Below are 24,251 nucleotides of genomic sequence, written 5' to 3'. Positions count from 1 at the left end.
GGTGCAATTTGTCAAGTTTAGGCGGGCAGATTTTTCAGCTAGCTCTGTTACCGCGTACTCCAGAATATGCAGCGCGCATTTCAAGGAGGAGGATTACCACTCAGGGGATGCCAAGATGGTCTCACTTGGTTTAAAGAGTAAGAGGACGGCGAAGTTAATTCCTACCGCCGTGCCGTCTGTGCATGCAAACCACTCTGCCTGCCCTGTCCCGAGGTCGAGAGACACCGTCTGCCGCAAGCGAGAGATTGCCACGGTAAGCATCATGCTATAGCTGCTAATTACAAGCTGCGCGTTAGCTAGCTCTGTGTATTTTGCATACCGTGTTCCCTTTGACACAGCCTCCTCTACAAGCATGATCAGTCTGACATTAGAAGAGCATATTTCACGAATATGAGCCAAAACAAAATTGCCCTGAAGTAAATGTCCATATCGTCATGAAAGCTTCATGGCTAGTGTTTGGATCAGTGATCGTCATCATCAAGCGGCTTTCACAAGTGTGTTTGCGTTTTGTGTTAGTGCTAGACTGCTACGGTTCTCTTTCACATATACTGTATTTGACCGTGACCGTGATTTCTTTTTTATATACTTATATATACTATACTTTATACTAATATACTTTTTTATATTTGTTTTCGCAAGATGTTGACAGACGCCTCACAGCAGGAGACCGTGGCCAGTGTAGACACTGTGGAGAGTGTCGATACTGGGGATCAGCCCTTGCCCTCCTCCACTTCTGACGCTGGGACACAATGTTATTTGAAGCCCCCCCGATGGTCTCACGGTAAATCTTTGGTATTTTAAGGGGTAGATATTATGTCTAAAACATTGCAAGTAGGACATTTCCATACACATTGATGAAATGAATACATAGCCTACACCAATCTGATAGCTCTGACTGTTTTGCCAGTTAATTTACAATGTATGTACCAGGCTGGCTTAAGTCTGCTGGTTTGTGATGCCATCATATTTGAGTGTTATACTGTATTGGTCATGTGTGTTTCATTGAAAATATGAAACCTTTGACCAGTAATGTACAGTACTTACTCTATATTGAATCCTGATATACTGTTGATTACAATGTTTTATTTTATTTTATTACATATCTAGGTCTGTGCATCATGTGGCTACCACCGTTTCTGGCAAAACCAGCCAATGCTCCACAGGAACATGCCAACCTGCAACCTCCTGTTAAGTGGGGCCATTCATTTTACTGGATGTTTGGCCACACAGACACTAAGAATGTTGACCCTGTTTGGCCTGCAGTGCATCAGTGCCAGCAGTTTCTTTCGCCATCAACGCCGCTACACCATCCCTGTAATCGTTCAGGCCTGGCAGAATGATCAAGCCAAGAATTTTAGTGACCTACGGGCAATGGATGGCGGGCTAGTTCTTGCTGGTGACTGCAGGTAAACCAGTGTGAGAGCTAGACCAGTTCCACGTTTTGATTTTGTTATTTGTTATCATGTAGGGTGGCTTTAGTTGGCATTTGCAGTTGACATGGTGGATTGTCTTTACAGACCATGGTTTTAAAAACTTGAAACATAAATTGTAATTAATTCCAGGTCAGATTCTCCTGGGCACTGCGCAAAGTATGGGTCATACTCTCTGATAGAGGACAGAGTGAACAAGGTGGTGGATGTTCAGCTTGTTCAGGTAAACCTGATGTTATTAGACAAAGAAATGAACTCTGCAATTTGGTAAAAGGATTGTATCTTAATATAACATCTTTCCACTACAACCATGCATAGAGCTTTATTGTGTATTGCCTAACTAGAGTAGTGTATCATAATGCCTGGACCAGCAACGCTTCGGTTCATTAACGCCTCCTTCAACACCACCAGCATTCTACACTTACACTGTTATGTCATGTTGCAGAGCTCAGAGGTCCCCAACAGCTCATGGTGTGAGCTTGAAGGGCTCAAGCGCAGTGTTGGCCTGCTGAGGGGAAACGACCTGCATTTGGCAACGCTGATCACGGACCGACATCGCCAGGTATTTACAATAAAAATGCAGTATAGAATGTAAATATCTGAATTGCACTGAAGCTGGATGTTAGTGGTTTTTTTCTCCTTAGGTTGCCAAATGGGTGAGAGAGGAGCTGATCCCTGAAGGGACACAGCATTATTTTGACGTGTGGCACATTGCCAAAAGTATGTATCCATTGTTGGAACCTTGAAGCAGTTTTTGTTAGTGCATATCAATTAATACCATTTGTTTTAAAACAGGTCTGGGGAAGGCATTGGATGCAGCATCCAAAGAGTGTGACCAACTACAGTTGTGGAGGCCAGCTATAGTGAATCACCTCTATTGGACTGCAGCCTCAACCCCAGATGGCAACCCAGCGGTCATGGAGGCCAAATGGAGAAGTTTAGTGAACCACATCCAGGACATCCATGACCATGACACCCCTGCCTTCTCCAGTTGTGCCCATGGCCCTCTAGACGGAGATCAGCGCAACAAAGAGTGGCTGGACCCAGGTACAGTACTGGTATTATGCACGCTCTACATAGTTTTGTTTTATTTGCTGTCTTTGAGTAATTGTCTGGATGCTTTGACATGTGACCTTTGTGATGAAATTGTTTTTTCATTCCCTGGCAATCTCATAACATTCTGTTTACTGTTTATGTTTGCTATAATTCATATGCAGGACAATTTCATGTGTTTCCATTTCAAAAAGGAATTCTGTCTGTATCCATCTTCCTGTCTAATGTCTATTTGTACGTTTTCCGTCTGTGTGTCTGTCTGCCTCCCTGCCTACCTGTCTTGGTCTTTTCAGGCTCATTGGCAGCAGTCAAGTTGGAGAACATAATGATGAGGGCTGCCTTGCTGAAAGATGTCCGTCAGCTGTCTCCACAGCACCAGACCTTCTCCCTTGAGGCTTACCACTCCCTCATCTTGCACTTCGCGCCCAAGCACACAGGGTTTTCATACCTTGGGATGTATAGCAGGTCAGTGCTATCCAATGGAATAACACTGCCAATTATTATGCCTTTTATAGTAATAATAGTACCTATTAACGTGCCTATTGTAGTATTTTGTCATACACCAAGTTTCAAAGGTTTTCTCAAATGTGTTATTTTGTAGGCTTCTCTTAGCGGCGCTGCATTATAATCACAATGCCAATCGCGAGACAGCACGGAGAAGTGACGGGACGGAGAAGTACTGCGTGCGGTATCCGCGCTTCAGAAAAGGTGCCCATGTGGTGCGTCCCATCAAAGAGGCAGCCTCATACGGTAAGCAGTGTCAGGCAGTTCTATCATATTTTGAGATGGCGCACGAGTGATCAGTGACAATGATCTTTATAAAGTAATATTATTATTATTATTATTATTATGTCTGCAGGTTATGCAACATCATTAATGAAGGCCCTTCGGGAGAGCTACGCCAATTCACCCGCGGTTCTTCGAGAAGTTGGCGCCAATTTGTCCTCCGATGCACCCGCCCCCATCGCCAAATCCTTCGAACAGATTCCTAAGGAGGAGGCCATCAGCCTCTACCTAGCCCGGCAGTCACGCTTCAAGAAAACCTAATTTCACATTATTATTTTTTTCCACGGACAAGTCCAATGATTTAGTTGTTATTATCTACATGAAATTTCTTTGTATATAATTCAAAATAATTTGGTAATCATTTTACCTGTGCCTTGTCAACCTCTGTGTGCGGTGTTGTCTGGGCTCACTGTGTCTGCTTGATGTGCTTTTGCATGTATCACTGCATGTATGCATGCATGAAATAGTGTGCATGTGTGTGTGTGTGTGTGTGTGTGTGTGAGAGAAAGAGAACCATCAACTGACCCTCGGGTATGACTACACTATTGCAGAATTAATTAGAATTAGAATTAAACATTGCGGGTCTAGCCCTTCATCAGTGTTCCTTGTATGTTTTGTGCCTAACCATTTTTTTATATAGATTTAATTCCAACCTGTGTCTTTGTTCAGTAACCATTACAAGCAATGCCAATCAACTTTTTTTTATCCAAAATGCATGTGTTCTGTGTACTTTATAACATTTTAAGGGCAATTGAATGATCACAACAGAATAAGCATAACTATTATTTTTATTCATTTTCATCCAAACAAGGCCATTGAAAGCCCTGATACGTCTGGTCATCATTCTGGAATTGCTGTCTGATGGTTGAAACCACACAAGAGGGTAGAGGCTTCCTTATACTCCTCCCTAAAACGCCATAAGCCCAGCGTATAGCTTGCCTGTACGCAGTGTACCGGTATTGCCTAGGGATAAGTAGGAACGATTCTTAAGTTTAAAACTCTGTAAGTAGGTTGGAAACGTCATTTTAAGCCTGTTTCTTATGCATGTTTATTGTGTATGCAACACATCTCCTGTCACCTATAACTGTTGGTTCAAATGACTCAGTGTAAAAAGATTTGTAAAGTAAACATAAACCATGAACATACTCGTGCGTGCTGGCTTGAAGGGGACCATGATCCTGCCTGAAGTGTGTGTATGCTATTTTTAGCACAAACGGATTCAGGCAGCATGCCTCAAATCCAGGATGCTGCGTTAGGCACGTTATATCTGCTGGCCGCGGGGTGAGCTCCTCGACCAGCGACCAAAACGCGCTCACCTCCCTACAACACAAGCTCTCCACCACAGTTTCCATGGGACGACACCGCCCACACAGACACCTGCCAAACACAGCGACACAGACACGCTTACTGCTCTCTCCCGGTAAGCGGTACCCTGACAGTTTCAATGACAATCAATCACGAGGAAAACGAGTTAGCACTATCAAAAATAATCACACTGAAGACATAACCAGCCTACTCGGCGTCAGCTACGTTTGCAAACAACATTTTCACCGGAGAAAGGTAAAAGCTTAGAATAAACACTAGGGGTTCACAGGTGGGACTGTCAAGCTAGCCCATATTTAGAAGAAATAGAAGGCATAATATGCCTTCTATTTCTGGATCTTCTGACTAAGTTTAGGGTACTTATCTGAGCCAATGACAATCACTGTCACTAGATATAAAGAAAACGTTGACTTTCATTCGATGCTATTCACTGACAGTAAAAATAAATAAGTTATTGTATGCACTGCTGTTCATAGACTACTAGCTCCAGCGCTCCTTGCTGCGTTTCTAAATGGTAGCAACTCACCAGGACACTTCACCAACTCTCCACTCATTCTCCTCTGACCATGCATTTATTTGTCTTTGACGGCCATCGGCTCTCGGTATTTCCTAATTTCCCCTCATACGCCTAACCGGTTCGAAATTATATGGCTGTGGGCCATCATAAATGTTGACAGTGGGTCTTGCTACCTCTTCCTCATCCCCGTCCGCCATAATGCTAGTTCTAGTATGCGTCTACCTTACGTGACGTCATCGCCAAATTGCGTAAAAAATAACCGTTACTAACCAAAAACTACAAAAACTGGACTTTAACACCATTTTGGAGACATTTCTAACTTTATATACATATTTTGAGTGCTTTATGTACCCATTAATCAAAACTTCCGGTTAACCTGCACCATGGGCTTTAAGCGAATCAGGGACGTAGTCATTATTCCTAGACGCAATTAAGCCTCCTTTTTTCAAATTTTATTATTTTTAACTCTCATAGCACACAGACCCACGCCGGTAATTGTAGTTGGCATTTAGGTGCGTTCCCCACTTAGCCCCCTAAAGGCGAAGTGGTGCATTGCACTTATGAGGAATGAGGTAACAAAACCAAACATTTCACACATGTTAAATGGGTGCCTTGCCTTCTATATGTATGGCACGTTCCTGCCACCTTCTGAAACTGACTTGTTGTGATTGAGTTTGTTAAAAATTTACACTGTACAGCAAATAATGACATGCAAAATAAATAAGGCACGTATACCAAGGTTCAGAATTTTAAATGACTTCCTGCAGCAGCACTGGAAGGCCATGAGATGCTCCCTTCAAGCCGTGTCGAACCCGGACTCCGACCTTCCGATGGCCTCCTTTGACGGCTATGTCGACCTGCCCTTGCGTCTTGCTATGCTCCACGGACTGCTGGTAGACTATGAAGGTATTATTGTAGCAAAAGTCTTTAGCACCTGTAACTGCAGAATTTGAATGCGTACACTAAAGTCACAGCAAATTTGAAGTCGTATACATTTATTTTGCATGTGTACTCTAAAGTCACAAATGTGTAACAGTACATTTGTAGTCGTAAAAAAAAATAATATATTTTTTATACCATTGTAAACACAAAATAGGGTCTACGAGTACGCTAATCTGTGTTACAGGTGCACAAATCCTTTTGCTACAATTATTGCAGCGCAGTTGGTATAAAACACATTCGCACACCCGTGTTTCATAATCTGAGAACATGCCCAAAAGGTGTGCATTCGTAAACCCAAATTTGAACAAATGCATCAGAAGTTGCACATCTGTGAACGCTATGTTAATTCAGCATTTTAATGAGCGAGCACAAAACCATTTTACAACTGCTCGAATCTGCTCCTGCAAGTCTCAGCTGTGGGGTTTTTTGCAGGTTGTTTTGCAACACGCCTAGGTGGTAAATGTGTAGCAAAAGTATTCGTATAAAAGTATATAAATAAAAAGAAAAATAAGGTGTTTAAAGTGCTTCACTGAGCTGAAATTGAACATTTCGAACTAAACCATTAAGCAAAATAAAACTTTTTTTGTGCTTAAAGTATTACACAATTAAAATGTTGACTGGTCTCCCTTTGCGCAAAATGCGGCTGTAGACGATCACACTCTTGGGTAGAGACGTCTGTGTCGCCGTCAATCATGAAGGACATGTAGGCCCATGTGGCGTTTCCGACGTCCGCAGCTGTCTTTTGCTTTAAGGTGTCGCCCATTAGGCCTACTGCAATGAATTGTGCACATGCCATCTCATTGCTATACGTCGGGTTGATGTTTAATCCATTTCTCTTCATGAGAATAATTTCGGATTTAAATTGAGAATGGCAACTCCTCTTTGGCAATGTTGTATGCAACATTAAATGAGATCATTTCCGATTCCTTAGAGAACCTTATTGTTACTGCCTGTCGCTGAAATGCAGCTTGGAGAGGGGCCACTATCTCTACACACTTGTCACGTCATGTTGGGTTATTTAGACAGCTTTTTAAATGTTTCGATATGAAACGTAGTTGACCCGCTTACAAATGCACTATTACCGGCCATATTCTGACCGCACTCCTGACAGTAAATCTGTACATCGTTTGGTTGATGTGTCCCCAATCTTTTCACTTCCAATTGTTCCTCCAAAGACATTAAAGAAAACCGATTAGAAAGTAAATAATCCACTTCATTCATTTTCATGCTAACGCCCGCCATACTGCACTTGCGCTACTGTGCTGTGATTAGTCGAAGGTCACTGTACTGTAGCTACTGTGCTAGGTCAGCCTTTGGGCTAAACTAATTTAGCCCAAATGGGAAGCATATGAAGGGGGCGTGTCAGGGCACCTGTCAATCAAACGTCAATGGAAGCTTACGCTACTGCGCTTGGGCTGAATACATTTAGCCCATTCACAGGAAAAAAACGAAGATATATATATCCTGGGTTTTTCTGTCACTTTTTGGTGCTGTTGCTCCTTTAGGATCTACCAAAATTTAAAACAGTATGTTCTAAGTTTTTAATAATATTTTTTTTATTTTCACTGTAAGAGGGCTTAGCCCTGTTAGCCCATTTATACCAGCCGTCCCTGACTGGGACCCATCGCGTGCCAGCCATGGAGCTATAGAGTGGCGAAGTCACGCCTCTTCCGGTAGGGCTCATGGGACCTATGAGATCGAAAAATATGAATGGGTGTCAATGGAGAGAAAATAATTATTTTCTGGTCCCGGTCTTTATATGCCCTGGATTACACATATGTTGTTTGTGGATTTAAAGGATAATTTTTCATGCAAAGAGTTCGACCGTTTATTGTGCAATTGTTCAGATAAAGGCTGTTGAGAAAACACAACGAGAAAGACTACACGGCTCGTATGTGACGTCACGCTCCCTGCGACTGGCGTGGAGAAGACCGACAATCTTCCCATCGGCATAACTGAAACTCTGCACGTGCCTCGACTTATAATGGTTTTCACCTCTTTCGATGCTTTTATCCTCCCCTTGGAAAAAGCGGTGAAGTGGGGCAGAGAGATCGCCATCTCTGTGCCGAGTTCCAAGGGCGGGTGTGGTGACGTATATCATATGCGTCGAGAGCAGCGAAGAGCTGTAGTTCACAAAGCGGCCTCACATAAAACCTAAAATTATCAAACTTCTTCACGAAATTTTTTAGTTTTCTTTGCATGAAAAATTATCATTTAAATCCACAAACAACATATGTGTAATCCAGGGCATATAAAGACTGGGACCAGAAAATAATTATTTTCTCTCCATGAGCCCTACCGGAAGGGGCGTGACTTCGCCACTCTATAAAGATCGCAGCATTCTCAGCGCGGGTACGTTTCTTTGTGAAGAGGGCGTCCTACTGAACGGAGGTGGGTATCCTACATTATGTAAAATGAAATGACTTAGTTCAAGTGAATTCTCCCCAAAGTATTGCATTAACATTTCTGAATTTATGTTATGGCGACCATTAAAATACATTGAAGGACATTTGCGGCATGTTAATGAAATACTTTGGGGGGAATTCACTTGAACTAAGTAATTTCATTTAACATAATGTAGGATACCCATCTCCGTTCACGTTCAGTAGGACGCCCTCTTCACTTCTCCAGAAAGAAACGTATCCCGCGCTGAGTATGCTGCGATCTTTATAGCTCCATGGCTGGCACGCGGTGGGTCCCAGTGAAATTTGAGAAATGCATCCCTGCCGGCGATTTTCATTGGATTAGGAAATTATGGGCGGGACTATTTTGCCCGCTCACGGACGTTCAAATTTGGGTTTACGAATGCACACCTTTTGGGCATGTTCTCAGATTATGAAACACGGGTGTGCGAATGTGTTTTGCACCAACTGCGCTGCAATAATTGTAGCAAAAGGATTTGTGCACCTGTAACACAGATTAGCGTACTCGTAGACCCTATTTTGTGTTTACAATGGTATAAAAAATATATTTATTTTTTTTACGACTACAAATGTACTGTTACACATTTGTGACTTTAGAGTGCACATGCAAAATAAATATATACGACTTCAAATTTACTGTGACTTTAGTGTACGCATTCAAATTCTGCAGTTACAGGTGCTAAAGACTTTTGCTACAATAATACCTTCATAGTAGACATCATCTCCAAGAAACAGCAGGTGGGAGCTCAGCACCATCAGGTCGTACAGAACCTGCCCTAGGGACGGGTGGTGAAAATTAGCATCCACTATTAGCACGAGGATACTTGTATCCACACCGGCGTCCAGGCCCCAACAGATATGCCCTGAAGAGACAGACCAGCACGGAGGACCTGCAGATAGACAGCCCTGAACAGGAGCACGAGCCGGGGGCCGCCCACCCACTGGACATCTCATCCCCGCAGACGGTGAGTGACAAGCAGCTCGTCTACTGCGGTGGTACAGCTCGTCGCTCGGCTGAGCATGCAGGCGGCATGTGGCTCAGGAGGTAGAGGGCAGTGGTGGTTCTACGTCCAGTTACGCCCCGGTCAAGACATCCTCCTAGCGGGGGGGGGGGGGGGGGGGGGGGGGGGTTGTTCTATCATGACCCTACGGACTTCAGTGGGGGATTCATTCCGTGTGTGCACGGCACCTTCTGAAAGAGCATGTGCACCTGCAGCCAGAGGGGGCGCCAATATACCAATTCCCCACACAATGTTATGTACTTCATTGAAAACCGCTTCGCGGCGAGTTTTTATTTTCTGCTCGTTGCGCCCCCCATGTGATTATTTGGCGCCCCCCACAAATATGGCGCCCTGGGCGGCTGCCTGGTTTCGCCCGTGCCTAAAACCGCCACTGGTAGACAGGGTTGGCTGGTTACCGGAAGGTTGCTAGTTCGTTCCCCGGCTCCTCCTAGCTGAATGTCGAGGTGTCCCTGAGCAAGAGACCCAACCTTAACTGCTCCTGACGAGCTGGCTGTCGCCTTGCATGGTTGACACCGCCGTCGGTGTGTGAATGTGTGTATGAATGGGTGAATCTAAGGCAATATTGTATGAGGTTTGAGTGGCCACTGGTTAGAACAGCGCTATATGAAAACATTTACCACTTGATTTTCCATGTAAATGACAAGATGATCTGAGACTATGCAAACAACATGTTCTCTTCTTTCAGGGGGTTAGTCTTAAGCCAACCCCTAAACCAGTTCCTTGGATCAAACAAAATCACAAGAAGGAGCACTGCGAGATACAGAAGAGCGAATACGAACAACTGGACTCATTGGACCGGGTATGTGTTCTTTCTGTGACTACGTTCGTTCTAGATTGACATAAACACAGTACCTATAGATTTTATGTGTGGCTTTGGGATTTTGCAATAGAAGCATGCAGAAGAGCTGTCCGAGCTCCGTCTTGGGGTGGAGCAGGTGACTGAACGGGAGCTGGAGATGGCCAAGCGTCTGGAGGACTTCATCGCTCAGAGCATGGAGCAGAACGAGATGCTGCAGGCGGAGGTGCACGGGCTGAGGAACACGGTGGAGTCGTGCGAGGAGCAGCTGGCCAGCGCCACCTTCAGGTGAGATCTGAATCCAAAATCAAAAATGTTGCTCCCAAGAATTCGTTAAATCAGCATTTTGCATCCTAAGACTTGTGAAATGAATGAATACCAAACACAGATTCACCTGTTTCGTATTAGGCTGGGTATGATCGAGGAGGAGAGGGAGGAGGATGAGAGGAAGCTGAACGTTGCCTTGGCAGCCGCAGAGCGAGTTAATGTCTTGGTAAGCGACAGAAAGGACTTTCAACATTTTCGTTTTTGGCCAAAATTGCTAATGCAAATATTAATAAATGAAAGATAAGAGAAAAGTGATTGTGTGTTCTTAGGAGGAGCAGCTGGCAGACATGTTGAAGGGCCTCCACCGGCTCAATAAGGAGGTCTGCACGGAAAACGACGAGCTGCCGCCCAGAGAGTCACACGTACACAGTGACTGAGCCCAGATAAGGGCTGTGAATGTGAAGTCTAATTGTTCCATTATGTGTGAGGCTAGATGACAATATCCTATTTTCTCTTAAGGTCCCATGACATGCCACCAGGTGTGAGTGCGATTAGCCTTACAAGCAGTGTGTGTCCACCTAGATGTGGGACGGATAGATGAGCAACGTTTGCTACAGTCCACTGGGTAGGCTGGTAGACTGATCTATGCAGCACACATCTAGGTGGCCACGCCCACTTGTGATGTCATAAGGGAAAGATTTTCAAAACAGCTTGTAACGGCTAATCACACTCACTCCTGGTGGCATGTCATGGGACCTTTAGAAGATAAGATTCCTATTCAAGTATCTAACCCGAGATGGGAAATTTGGGAAGGCTTAGAGCAGGGGTGCCCAACCTTTTTTGACCCAAGATCTACTTTTCAAGTAGCCAACCTCCCGAGATCTACCAGTCTAGTGTCAACCTTCAAGCGGGGGAGGGGGGGGGGGGGTGAGCCTACGGACTTCAGTGGGGGTTTCATTCCATTTGCGCAAGGCACCTTCTCGTATATGTCCCGCGCAAATACTTTTTTCTTTTTTTTTTCTTCACCCCTCGCGGTCGACTTGGGATCTGTCGGCGGTCTACTGGTAGACCGCGATCGACTGGTTGGGCACTCCTGGCTTAGAGCTTTACCTGCCCTTAAATATAACGAGACAATAATATAAAAACTTCAGCATCATCATGTCATGTCCTTGAATGTTTTGTACATGAATGGAAGGCCTCCATTCAACTATATATGTATTAAAATTCAATGGAGTATGCTTTGCCAACTTCTTTGATGGATAAATAAACAAAAAAAAACCTGTGTGAGTTTCAAGCATATTTATGTTGTATTGTGTCTGACTGTGTGTCTTTCTGTGTGTGTGAGTGATACATACACACCAGTGGAGGTTTCTCCAGTGAGGAGAGGGAGGAAGATCCTCCTTAAAATTGTTGAGGATAAATGGCCCAAACTACTGTAATGAATTAATTCCCTTAAATATGACTACTTTAATGCCTTTGTATATGCGTCGTTCGTTTCCCTTGGTAAAGGGACATTAGCACCCCCTATCGCCTATTGACAATTACTTCAGGGAGGACCTATTATAGAATAATAATAATAATAATAACAATAATAATAGAATGACATAATTTACAAGTTAATGTAACTGCAGGTTACATTAACGTCACCTCTGCTCACCTGTGTTAATGCGTCACATCAGCGCATGTTTCCCCGTCTTATGTAAGGTCTCATTGACTCTTTAGTAAAGCGCTGTACAGTGAACGTATCACTGCTCTTATTCTACCGGATGTCTCCACGTCCGCCCCAGGAGCTCCACGCCGCGGCCCTGCTCCTGAAGCAGCGGTTCCCGGCGCTGCTGGTGGAGGCCAGCGGGGGGGTCACCCCGGAGAACCTGCCGCAGTACTTCGGCCCCCACGTGGACATCATCTCCCTGGGCTGCGTCACCCAGGGGTGCCCCGTGGTGGACTTCTCCCTCAAGGTGCAGAAGCCCTCGTGTGTCCCCAGAGGACCGGCCCGGGGTGCTGTAGCAGCAGCCGACCGGGGACTGCCCTAGGGAGGCCGAGTCACGAGGGGGTGCGGGCTGGGACGACGCTCCCCTCAGCTGGAGGCTTAACCCGCTCACATGTGGGGCGTTGGGAAAGACGGTGACCATTGTGGTTCATTTGGGAGTGGAATTAGTAATCAGTCACTGTACTTAAGAAGAACAGATGAAAGTGGTCTTCTTTTAAATGCAATGGTCTTAATTGAGACTAATCTTTATTACAATTATTGTTTATTGATTATTGTTCCCTGTTGATTTTATTAATAACTGTTCATATGTTAAAAAGGACTGTTTAGTTGAAGTGATTCCCCTATGAATGTTTGCATCAGTGGTGCTGAGGTGTGTGTTTGTGTAAAGGGTATGATGGTGCTGTTGTGCACGTGCGTGTGGGCAGTTGTGCACGTGCACGGGGCTGATTTGCACATGCACGGGGGCTGTTGTGAGCAGGCACAGAGAGGTTTAAGTGTGACCACTATCTCCAGTAGGGCTCTGGTGCATTCCAGCAGAAAGTGTCTCCTACAATGGTGTAACAAAATAACAGAACCGAGGGTGCACTTAGCATGCAAGAGGCTTTGCTTTGGCCAAACTGTTGCTTCTCTTCTGTGCAACCAAATAACTTCTTTCTAGTATTAAGTCTGTCGTTAAGTTATGTCGTCCTGTAGGTCACGGTCCTGTGAGCAATCATACAAAAAGGGCACAGCATCAGGGTTTGGGAATATAAATGACACCTGAATTGTATCAGCAAATCTTATGTTAGGTTCTGGTTATTCATAACAATAAACAACATTATATAAGAGTTTATTGGTCTTCATAATGTTTTGTTGACTTTTGTGTAATGGTTGCAAACTTTGTAAATGTTATTTGATGTATCTTAAATGTTGTATATATCCTTTGCTTAATTGAGCTGTGATATGGCCATCCAGACAGGAGGGGCCGCTATGAGGTGTTTGCGGGTGAATGTGGAGAAGGCGGGAAAGTAGAGGAAAGGGAACGTGCTGGAGTTGGAAGGAGAGGGAAATAAGTTTCACGGAGCACATGCTTTCGATGGAGTAGTCTGGTTGAAGGCTAATGACATATCAGATGCCCACTGCACCGTCAGTCAAAGGACGTCGGAAGGCTTGGCTGACGGATAGGGGAGCTTTCCGGGGTCGTCAGAGCCCGAGACATTGCACACATTTGCATACGCGATCTGATTGGATGACGGATCCGTCGCTGCCGAAAAAGTTGAACATTTTTCAACTTTTTGACGGAGCTGAAGTCTCCAACGGAGCGAACGGATCCACAATGCATTGCGCGTCCGTCCCCATACAAAGTCAATGGGGATAAGTCAACGGACGGAGGCAGTGGGCACGAGGCGTGACGCCTCATGCCCACTGCACCTTTCAGTCAAAGGACGTGGGAAGGCGTGGCTGACGGATGGGGGAGTAGCCTTTGCAGAGGCATCCGTCAGCCAATCAAATCGCTTCCCTCTAACAACAACAAAGCCGGGTTCTTCCCGCTTCTTCCTGCTTGTTGCGTTGTCATTGCAAGATGACCCGCTTTCCCGCTTTCCAGTATCGTCAGAGCCCGAGTCGCGTCACAGTGCTTAAATTTGCATACGCGATCTGATTGGATGACGGATCTGTCGCTGCCGAAGAAGTTGAACATTTTTTCAACTTTTTGACGGAGCCGAAGGCTCCAACGGAACGGACGGATCCACAATGCATTGCGCGTCCGTCCCCATTCAAAGTCAATGGGGATCAGTCAACGGACGGCGGTAATGGGCACGAGTCATGAGGCGTGCCTCGTGCCCACTGCCTCCGTCCGTTGACTGATCCCCATTGAATTTGAATGGACGCGTAATGCATTGTGGACCCGTGCGCTGAAGGCTCGGTCAAAAAGTTGAACATTTTTCAACTTTTTCAGGGGCAGTGGGCATGAGACGTAAGCTTCAAGATTGTTTCTGGTAAATGAAAGTAAAGTTCAACCCAAACTTCTGAAACTACTGAAAGCTCCACCGGACCATTCCACTGTAACGACCCGGTCAGTTAATTAGCACAACTAGCTGAACAGTGGTGGCATTCGCAGACAGCGACGCGATTACGAAGGGATTTTCCCGTGGACCGCCGCACTAGATACCGGGTGTGACCAGGAGGGTTGGCTCGCCTTCTGGCGTAGAGGAATCAAGCGACAAGCCAGTGAGGAGCGCCTTTGTCCTTTCCACGGTCTTTCGCGGACTTTCGAAGTCTTTCCACGGACATTGAAGGACGCCCGTTGCCGCTCACCTGGACGTGTGAGTACCGTGTTCTCTTTGGCTCGGAGGAGCGAAGAGGACTACTATTCATCAACAGGCCTGGAACAGTTGTTTTTTTTGTACAGGATTGTTTTATTTAGTTTTCTGTTGTATATTATGCCGGCTTAGTTTAGTAATGTTATTATTACTTATAGCCTGTGTATTGTGATATGGTGTATGTTTAATATTTGTTTTTAGATGGTTAGAATAGGAATGGAAACTAATAATTTAGGAGACAAGATTGGTTTAAAGGGGACATATTATGAAAACAGCACTTTTCCTGGGATTTGGGGTGTTGTTGTGGGTATATGGTGCTCCCACACGCATACAAACTAGTGTTGGCTTGTTCGTTCGCAAACCGGTTCAAATGAACGAGTCTTTAGGACAAACGATCCGAACCGGTTCGTTTCGTTCGTTCGTTCACCATTCGATTCACCGGAAACGCGACTGAACGAACGAACGAGTTTCCGGTAGCACTAACTCCACTGAGTCTGACTGACTCAGCTGAGAACCGTGCAATGGCGTGCATTCGATGATGCGATTTACCGCTACTGGAAACCAGGCTGAATGAACAAACGATTCGCGAACGACTCCCCCCAGTTCAGTCGAGTTTCCGGTAGCATTGAGTCTGACTGACTCAGCTGAGAACCGTGCAATGGCGTGCATTCCATGACGCGATTCACCGTTACCGGAAACTAGGCTGATTCGCGAACGACTCCTCCACAGAGTTACCGGTGAATCGATTCACCGGAAACTCGACTGAACTGGGAGAAGTCGTTCACGAATCGTATGTTCGTTCAGCCTGGTTTCCGGTAGCGGTAAATCGCATCATGGAATGGACGCCATTGCACGGTTCTCAGCTGAGTCAGTCAGACTCAGTGGATTTAGTGCTACCGGAAACTCGACTGAACGAACGAACGAACGAACAATTTGCGAACTACTCCTCTTGGCAAACTGAATCACGCGAACTGGGTCACGGAAACGAATCATTAAATCCACCTCTAATACAAACTTTGAAATGAGTCCATACATGATTTTTTGAGTGAGATACGCATTTCTGGAAGCAGCCCGCCTCCAGCTACCAAACGAGCGAGTCAGTTTCGGCGCCCGCTCCTATGTAGGAAGGGGGCACATTTGAATATTACCTCCCACTTCCCCACTCCCCTCCAATCAGAGCATCACTAAGATTTTGTGGACCAGCGGACGATCAGCTCCGGCGGGGGGAACTCGGCGCTAGTCCTACAGCTAAGCTCCGGGAGTACAATCCCATCTCTGGCGCCGAGCTCACCCCTCCGGAGCTGCCGCCGAAGGGAAGTCGGGAGGAGGAGACATGGAGTAGAAAGGGATTGTACTCCCGTAGCTGAGCTGCCGGACTGCCGCCGAGCTACCCCAGCCGGAGCTGCTCGTCCGCTGGAGCTGCCACCTAGCTGCGGCGCCAGTTCAGCTCCGGACAGCGGCCGGACGTTTTCGACAACGGGCAGACTGCAGTCCGGCAGCTCAGCTCCCGGAGTACAATCCTTTTCTTCTCCATGTCGCGGTTCATGGACTTCAGAGAGTCAATGCCAAAGTGATTTGGCATTGACTCAACCATGGCCGAGATATCCACCACTACCAGTCTTTACTTGTGGAAGTACCAGAGACGTCAGACAGTCTTTATATTCATAATATTATCCGAGGTGCACATAGCTTTTGGCCGGGATATAAAATAGATTATATAAATACCCGTATATAATATTATGATTAAGTTATATCATAATATATAGAGCTCCAGGAGTCAGCAAACGGCAACAATCCCTTCTCCTCCATGCTGTGGTTCAGTCTGACAGCTCATTGGTCAATGGGCAGCAGCTCATTTGCATCAACGCTACAGAAACCAGAAACAGCGCATTCTGAAGGGACTGAAACAGAGGGGAATAGCGGTAGACGATATATTTTTTCCTAAAAGCTATTTCCAGCAAACAGCTTCAAAAACATGTTTTCTGGAACCCAAATACTATGTTTACTTGTTGGGAAAACACCATTATATGTCTCCTTTAAGAACCAAGGGAAATGCCCTCTTTATTATTGGGGGAAAAGGGGCTACACTTGCAAAGAAAATAACAGATTGCACATCACACACATGACACAAAAACAAGTTTATTGTTATTTTCACAGGATGCTTTCGCAACTTCAACGGATTCAATAAAGTAGCCTATAGTGACAATATTACAAGTGCAACGCCAGTTCATTAACAAAAATGAAACATACAAGTAGGCCTTTATGCCACATATTTTACAACAGCTATTCCAGCCAGAATATTAATGTATCGTGAACCTACGGACTTCAGTGGGGGTTTCATTCCCCCACTTAGCTAGTAGGTCTTAGCTCGTTTCCCCTCAGCCATGCCAACGTTTAGGAGTGCGTAACTACTGTTGACGGCTTTCAACTGCTGTTGACAGCGCATGCGCTACCGCGCGTATATGTCCCGCGCTAATTTTATTTGATTACATTTTTTAAAAAAAAAAGATAGTTTTTTTTTTTCTTCTTCACCCCTCGCGGTCGACTTGGGATCTGTCGGCGGTCTACTGGTAGACCGCGATCGACTGGTTGGGTACCCCTGCTCTACAGTGTATTGTCAGTTGTTGAAAATCCTATTCAAACAATAAAAGTTGAAAACCACAGTTTGTGTTTTGGCTTGTTTTGCAAAACTGCGTTGGAAACACCACGGTATTGGCTCGGGATATGTAATACTAATACACACAGGACAAAGAACAGTGTTGGCAATTTAACACTTAGCTGGACATCAACAAAGTTTACCAGACAAACAATGCCAGACTGTAAAGAGGGTACAAAATGAAAGGAGGTACTGAGCATCAGCCTTTTGAAGACGAGCAAGGGCTGCTGGTAGTATACATGCTGCATTTAAAAAAATTAAATAAAATAAAAAAGCGCCCAGAGGAGAATTGCATCTGCCAAATCCTGACCACCAGTAAACACTCGCGATCGAAGGACCAATGTAGACTTCACTCGTTACAACATCATAAGCAAATTGCCCGCAAATAAAATCCCCGACAGTGTAGGATAATCACACAGGTTATGCGAGAACATATTTATGTCAGGATAGGCCTACCAGGCTCCAAGTCTAACGTCACATATCTCAATCAGACAAAACAACTATAACCACATTGGCATAGCAATCGCACCGTGTGTGTGTAGCTGCTACTAGCTGCAATCTATATGCATACTAGCTGGAGAACCAACCAGAATCAGATCACAATCGCTTAGGACCGTGGGTAACCTTTGGCCAGGTCATCACGAGCAAACAAAACCAGCAGCAAAGTTTACGTAAACCAATTTCTTACCTTATGTGGCCCTCCACATAAGGTTATCCAGTGTCATAAACATGCTTTTTACCGGAAGCAAAAGGACCGGCTATTTTCTGAATAGAAATGTCAATTTTGGCTGTCTGTCTTGAAACTTCTCCATTATAACGCTGTGTACAGACAACACACGTTCACCCTCCTCCACCTCCCCCGCTCCCTCTTGCGACGACATTAAATATAATTTAACAAATTATACAAACAACAAAAAAAGCCTTACAAAAAAAAAAAGTTTTCTTTCTGGAATTATGTTTGTACTGAAAAAATATGGAATTAAGATACGTGATAGACACAAATTAATGTAATTTTGAAAAGAATAATATATATATATCATTTAGATTTTGACAGGGCCAGCAGATAAGGCCCTGCTGGCCCTGACGGCCCACCACCTGTTCTATCTTCACATCATTGTGTCACTTGTGCACATCAAAAAAGTGGTTTCTCATTTCTTTGAACAAGTTGCAAATGCTTCGGTCCATTCATGCAAATGATTATGTACAATTCACTGCTCTTTCCTTCATTATCGATTGCTTACGTCATGTCGATCAAAATGTATTGTAATGGGACTCTTTTGAATAGTCTCACCCCCACTTTACATACAAAATGGTTGAACAAGTTGTCATAATATGTCAAGCATATTTCTATACATTTCCATTAGACTTTTTTTCTAAATCTGTCCTGAATTGGTATATTGCTACCAGGTGAATCTTTCTCTAAAGAAGGGAAATGTATAAAGTGTTAGATCAACCAGATTACTGAAATAGCTCAAAGGTGCAACTCATGAACCATGAACTGGCAAGTATATAGCTGGAGCACAACACAATGTTACATTGTCTGACAATGGAAGGAAGAGGAATTGGACGGGGTCAACAGCCAGAGGGAAGAAGAAGAGGAAGAGGAGTGAGGTCTTCAAAACTTTAGCCATAGATCAGAACATCCCTCCAGAGCAGTGGCGGTGGGTCAATGGAGGGCGCTAGGATGCCGCCCCTCCGTGAAAGAATCACTTGAATATATCTGCCAAGTGCCAACTATTAATCAACTATTATCAATACGAAATAAATCTTCAAAAATACATAGCGTTTATCCTCGTTTAATTGTGTGCTATACTCGCCCTCGGGTCGCACCAGTGTGCGCCCAAGGCAAATGGTATCGCTTTTCTTTTTTGTTGCCACCACATGATTGGACAATTCAGCGAATCAATCGGCTACCTCCCTCAGCACCATTCGCGCAACACAACTACATGTAGAGAAGAGATAGATCGCTAACTAGCAGAGAGGAATTGGACTCCCCCCCAGCAGGAGCAAGTAAGTTACATATTAATTTAGTCTTTTGGCCTGTAGCATATAAACAAAATTAAGCAACTGCCCCATATTTCTATCTGCATCTGAAGTAGACATAGTGTTGTGTGTAACGCATTACTACGCGGTTATTTTTCATGTAAAACCTTTACACAGTAGGCCTATGACAGTAATAACAATATTAACGAGGTAATTATAACTTAACTTCAACACTGGACACAAAAACTCTCTCTCTCTGGCACCCTCTGTTTATGTCTACTTTGTGACATATTGATTAAAAACTATGGACCAAGTCCCGTTGGGACATCTTGATTAATCCAACTCCTATGGTCTCTCTCTTGAAGTCGTGCTGGTATTAAAAAATATGGCGAAGGTATTAAAAGGTAGTAAATTCAACTTACAAATTTCTCTATAAACCCTGTTTATTCACATAAACGTGTAATCCTACAGGTTACGTTAGTTTCCCTATATTAACTTATGGAACAGACTATGGATCCTCCATTAACCATGCAAAGGTCCACCAATGACCCTTGCCCCTATGAACGCTGACCCCGCGGGGTTCGCGCTTCCCCCGCCGGGTTGGGATGTTAGTGAACAGGCTTTTATTGGCTTTATTATGCCCCCTCACTCCCCTGCAAACCTAGGAGGGTCACGTGTCTCGTGGGCCTGCGGTCTTCGGTGAGGGTTAGGGTTAGGCCATAAAGCGTTCCATTCAAAATGCTTTATAGCGCAACGATTGTTGTGAACAGTATTACCGATGCATTATTGATCTTTATTTTTGGTAGGTGGAAGTATGTTTTCTCTCCCTACCAGTTTTGTGCTTTATTAAAGGGGACATATTATGAAAACAGCACTTTTCCGGGGATTTGGGGTGTTGTTGTGGGTATATGGTGCTCCCACACGCATACAAACTTTGAAATAATATTGAGTGAGGTACGCATTTCTGGAAGCAGCCCGCCTCCAGCTACCAAACGAGCGAGTCAGTTTCGGCGCCCCCTCCTACGTAGGAAGGGGGCACATTTGAATATTACCTCCCACTTCCCCACTCCCCTCCAATCAGAGCATCGCTATGATTTTGTGGACCAGCGGACGAGCAGCTGCGGCGGGGGGAACTCCGCCAACCCCGCCGGAGCTGCCGCCGAAGGGAAGTCGGGAGGAGGAGACATGGAGTAGAAAGGGATTGTACTCCCGGAGCTGAGCTGTCGGACTGCCGCCGAGCTACCCCAGCCGGAGGTGCTCGTCCGCTGGAGCTGCCGCCTAGCTTCAGCGCCAGTTCAGCTGGCTGGCAGCTCCGGCGCGGGGAGCTCGGAGGCAGTCCGGACAGCTCAGCTCCCGGAGTACAATCCTTTTCTTCTCCATGTCGCGGTTCATGGACTTCAGAGAGTCAATGCCAAAGTTCCTTCCCCCCAATTCTTCTCAACCATGGCCGAGATATCCCCCACTACGAGTGTTTACTTGTGGAAGTAACAGAGACGTGACACAGTCTTTATTATTCATAATGTCATCCGAGGCGCACATAGCTTTTGGCCGTGATATTAGATAGATTATATAAATACCTGTATATAATATTATTATTATGTTATATTATATAATATAGATATAGAGCTCCAGGAGCAAACGGCAACAATCCCTTCTCCTCCATGCTGTTCTTCAGTCTGACAGCTCATTGGTCAATGGGCAGCAGCTCATTTGCATCAACGCTACAGACACCAGAAGCAGCGCATGCTGAAGGGACTGACACAGAGGGGAATAGCGGTAGACGATATTATTTTTCCTAAAAGCTATTTCCAGCAAACAGCTTCAAAAACATGTTTTCTGGAACCCAAATACCATGTTTACTTGTTGGGAAAACACCATAATATGTCTCCTTTAATACATAATAATGAAAAAATATTCATAAAAACATGTATGTATCTATATTTTTTTAAAGGGACACTGTGTAAAAATTACTCTCATCTAGTGGTACAATTGTATATTGCATTCAAACTAATAGTGCTCGCTTGTTCAAAAACAACGGTGGGCAGTATGTGCCAAGAAGCTGTGTCATGACATCCAATACTACCTCATCGAGTCATTCGAGTGATGATGAGGTTCGTTATTTCAAACAAGCATTGAATCATTAGTGTAAGCTAATGATGTATGAGTAATTATTCCTCGAGCAAGATAGTGAATTATTTCAGTCATCATTCACACTGGCTCAGAGTGAAAACGCGTTTGCATTTCCTGTACCACGTAGTGCTTTTTGTCCCTCTCGGCAGTTCATAGACCGGAAGAACATGGAAGCCTCCATGAAGCTTACCCGTCCTATGTAACTACACATAAATTATTCTTCGCTCAGAAGGACAAGTGAGATTCTTGGCAGAGATCATTTTACACCAATGAGGACTTATTTATGAATGAATACGTTGATTTGAGGTAATAAATGACTTAAAATATTACACCGTGTCCCTTTAATACATTGGTAGTCAAGGCGGGACCCTATTATTGTAAAGAGGGCCGCCTTAACCATACAGTGCTGGGGGAAACACTGCACACGTCCACTGCACAGGCTTACCTGGGCTGAAGCCCCAGGGCCTACGATGATCAGGGGCCTATCATGAGCTGCAGTTTTATTTTTTTTTATTTATTTTTTTATGCTGGCTCATGATAGGCCCCCCGACGGGGCCCCCGGCCCCGACCTAAAACGGCGTAGGCCCAAAATAATTGATTTTTGTTTGGGGCCTACAAAGATCATAGGGCCTATCACGAGGCAAGAAAATACACCATGACTAAACAGCCTATCACATTCTAGAGGAATTTTTTGGCTTGTGATTCAAATCGATTCAGAAACAGACTTACCTGGGCTGAAGCCTACGACGATCAGGGGCCTATCATGAGCTGCAGTATTTAATATATAATATTTATTATATATATAAAATATATGTATCATATTTAATATATATTATATATATTAAATAATGCAGCTCATAATAGGCCCCCCGATCGGCGTAGGCCCAAAACAATGTGATTTTTTGGGGGGCCTATCATGGGGGGCCTATCATGAGCCAGTATAAAATATATATATTTTATACTGGCTCATGATAAGCCTCACGATCGGCGTATGCCCAAAACTGACTGCAGATCATTCAGAACTCAGCCGCCCGGATCATCACCCGCACCAAATCATCTGACCACATCACCCCTGTCCTCATCCAACTTCACTGGCTCCCAGTACACTACCGCATCAAATACAAAACCCTACTCCTCACTTACAAAGCTCTCCACAACCTAGCCCCAGTTACCTCTGCGACCTCCTCCGAGAATACACTCCCTCCCGCTCCCTCCGCTCAACCTCTGCTGGACTGCTATGTATCCCCACATCACGACTCACTACAATGGGTGCCCGGTCATTCAGCTGTTCAGCACCCAGGCTCTGGAACTCCCTCCCCCCACACATAAAACAGTCGGACACCATTACAACCTTCAAGTCACAACTCAAAACTCACCTGTTCAAACTCGCACACAACGTCTAACTGATCACTGTCTTGATTGTTTGTTTGTTTTGTCTTGTTTTTGTTTTATTTATTTATTTATTTATTTTTCCACAATGCCTTGTTTTTAAACGATTTATGATGACTTTATGCTCTGTAAGGTGACCTTGGGTGCCTTGAAAGGCGGCTCTAAATTAAATGTATTATTATTATTATTATTATAAAACAATGTGATTTTTTGTTTGGGACCTACAAAGATCAGAGGCCTGTGATGGGAAGTGCCGGTGTAAGTACCATATTGGCTCGACTACCAGATCGGCTCGGGGTCCGTCGTCTGCTGATTACGTCACACAATACGCTATCTACAGCAATAAGGTCTTTTATGGCTTAAATTAAAGAGCCTGTAATGATCTTTCATTTTGAACATAGACCATTCCCAACCTATCTGTATGGATAGTTTTCTTCTAAAAACAAAACATCCCTCGGAATCATCTTGGCTGTTAAAATAAGCCGTCCGTGTTGCCAGATTGGGCACATTTTCAGCCTGATTTGGCTACTTTGAATCACGTTAGGCTGGAAAAACGGGAATATGCCCAATCTGGCAACACAAACCGAAACTAGACAGACCTACTGCGCTCACACATGTGCTCGCTGTGGTTGCTATGACGACAGCCAGAGCTACAGCACAAAACAGCCAATCACAACTGTCCCTTAGCAGCCAATCACAATGTAGCCTACGCCCATTCAAGCGTACAGCCAATGATATTGTGTAACGTAATCAGCAGACGACGGACACCGAGCCGATCTGGTAGCCGAGCCAATATGGCACTTACACCGGTAGAAAAATTCTCAATATTACTTACATCATTGGTAAATCAAACTCGCATATCAATTTGCAAAAAAAATCGTTCCTTTTCTACAAAAGGTTTGTGTGGCATAGGATTTCCCCTTGTTAATTTGGTTTGTGTGTAACCGAAAATTGGTTGCTATGGAAACGTGACGTCACACTTTAGTACTCTATAGAGTGGCGAAGTCACGCCCCTTCCGGTAGGGCTCATGGGACCTATGAGATCGAAAAATATGAATGGGTGTCAATGGAGAGAAAATAATTATTTTCTGGTCCCGGTCTTTATATGCCCTGGATTACACATATGTTGTTTGTGGATTTAAAGGATAATTTTTCATGCAAAGAGTTCGACCGTTTATTGTGCAATTGTTCAGATAAAGGCTGTAGAGAAAACACAACGAGAAAGACTACACGGCTCGTATGTG

General features: G+C 44.6%; 3 protein-coding genes and 1 long non-coding RNA gene across 4 annotated transcripts in view; 3 read left to right on the top strand and 1 right to left on the bottom strand.

Annotated features, from left to right (window-relative positions):
- Positions 1 to 47: 47 nt before the first annotated feature.
- LOC132454640 (uncharacterized) lies at positions 48 to 768 on the bottom strand. Its single transcript, XR_009524969.1, has 2 exons — positions 659 to 768; positions 48 to 271 (listed from the first exon to the last, which is right to left on the bottom strand). It is a non-coding gene; the product is annotated as an uncharacterized LOC132454640 (long non-coding RNA).
- A 778-nt stretch (positions 769 to 1,546) lies between these two features.
- Positions 1,547 to 4,414, top strand: LOC132454639 (uncharacterized). The gene is made up of 7 exons (XM_060048136.1): positions 1,547 to 1,653; positions 1,876 to 1,992; positions 2,075 to 2,150; positions 2,226 to 2,477; positions 2,777 to 2,948; positions 3,085 to 3,233; positions 3,343 to 4,414. The coding sequence occupies exons 4-7, from the start codon at positions 2,348 to 2,350 to the stop codon at positions 3,528 to 3,530; spliced, it is 639 nt and encodes a 212-aa protein (XP_059904119.1). The 5' UTR covers positions 1,547 to 1,653; positions 1,876 to 1,992; positions 2,075 to 2,150; positions 2,226 to 2,347; the 3' UTR covers positions 3,531 to 4,414.
- A 1,477-nt stretch (positions 4,415 to 5,891) lies between these two features.
- LOC132454187 (uncharacterized) lies at positions 5,892 to 11,314 on the top strand. Its single transcript, XM_060047406.1, has 6 exons — positions 5,892 to 6,002; positions 9,275 to 9,439; positions 10,182 to 10,295; positions 10,387 to 10,580; positions 10,701 to 10,785; positions 10,889 to 11,314. Exons 1-6 carry the CDS (start codon positions 5,892 to 5,894, stop codon positions 10,994 to 10,996), a joined length of 777 nt encoding a protein of 258 aa, XP_059903389.1. The 3' UTR covers positions 10,997 to 11,314.
- Positions 11,315 to 19,397: 8,083 nt separating this feature from the next.
- The window catches only part of LOC132454186 (integrin alpha-L-like), a 38,442-nt gene continuing 33,588 nt past the window's right edge, over positions 19,398 to 24,251 (top strand). The window contains exon 1 of the mRNA XM_060047405.1: positions 19,398 to 19,515. The gene's annotated coding sequence lies outside the window, so the exon portion shown is untranslated. The remainder of the gene's footprint in view (positions 19,516 to 24,251) is intronic.

The sequence above is a fragment of the Gadus macrocephalus genome, chromosome 3, assembly GCF_031168955.1.
Source record: "Gadus macrocephalus chromosome 3, ASM3116895v1".
NCBI lineage: Eukaryota > Metazoa > Chordata > Actinopteri > Gadiformes > Gadidae > Gadus > Gadus macrocephalus.
Note: the sequence above shows the minus strand (reverse complement) of the source record. Positions and strands in the feature narration are given on the sequence as shown.

Coding starts and splice junctions, on each gene's coding strand:
- LOC132454639 (XM_060048136.1), top strand. CDS start 2,348: ATGGAGGCCAAATGGAGAAGTTTAGTGAACCACATCCAGGACATCCAT. Junction 2,949..3,084: donor TACCTTGGGATGTATAGCAG/GTCAGTGCTATC, acceptor GTTATTTTGTAG/GCTTCTCTTAGCGGCGCTGC. Junction 3,234..3,342: donor CAAAGAGGCAGCCTCATACG/GTAAGCAGTGTC, acceptor TTATGTCTGCAG/GTTATGCAACATCATTAATG.
- LOC132454187 (XM_060047406.1), top strand. CDS start 5,892: ATGAGATGCTCCCTTCAAGCCGTGTCGAACCCGGACTCCGACCTTCCG. Junction 10,581..10,700: donor CTGGCCAGCGCCACCTTCAG/GTGAGATCTGAA, acceptor GTTTCGTATTAG/GCTGGGTATGATCGAGGAGG. Junction 10,786..10,888: donor CAGAGCGAGTTAATGTCTTG/GTAAGCGACAGA, acceptor GTGTGTTCTTAG/GAGGAGCAGCTGGCAGACAT.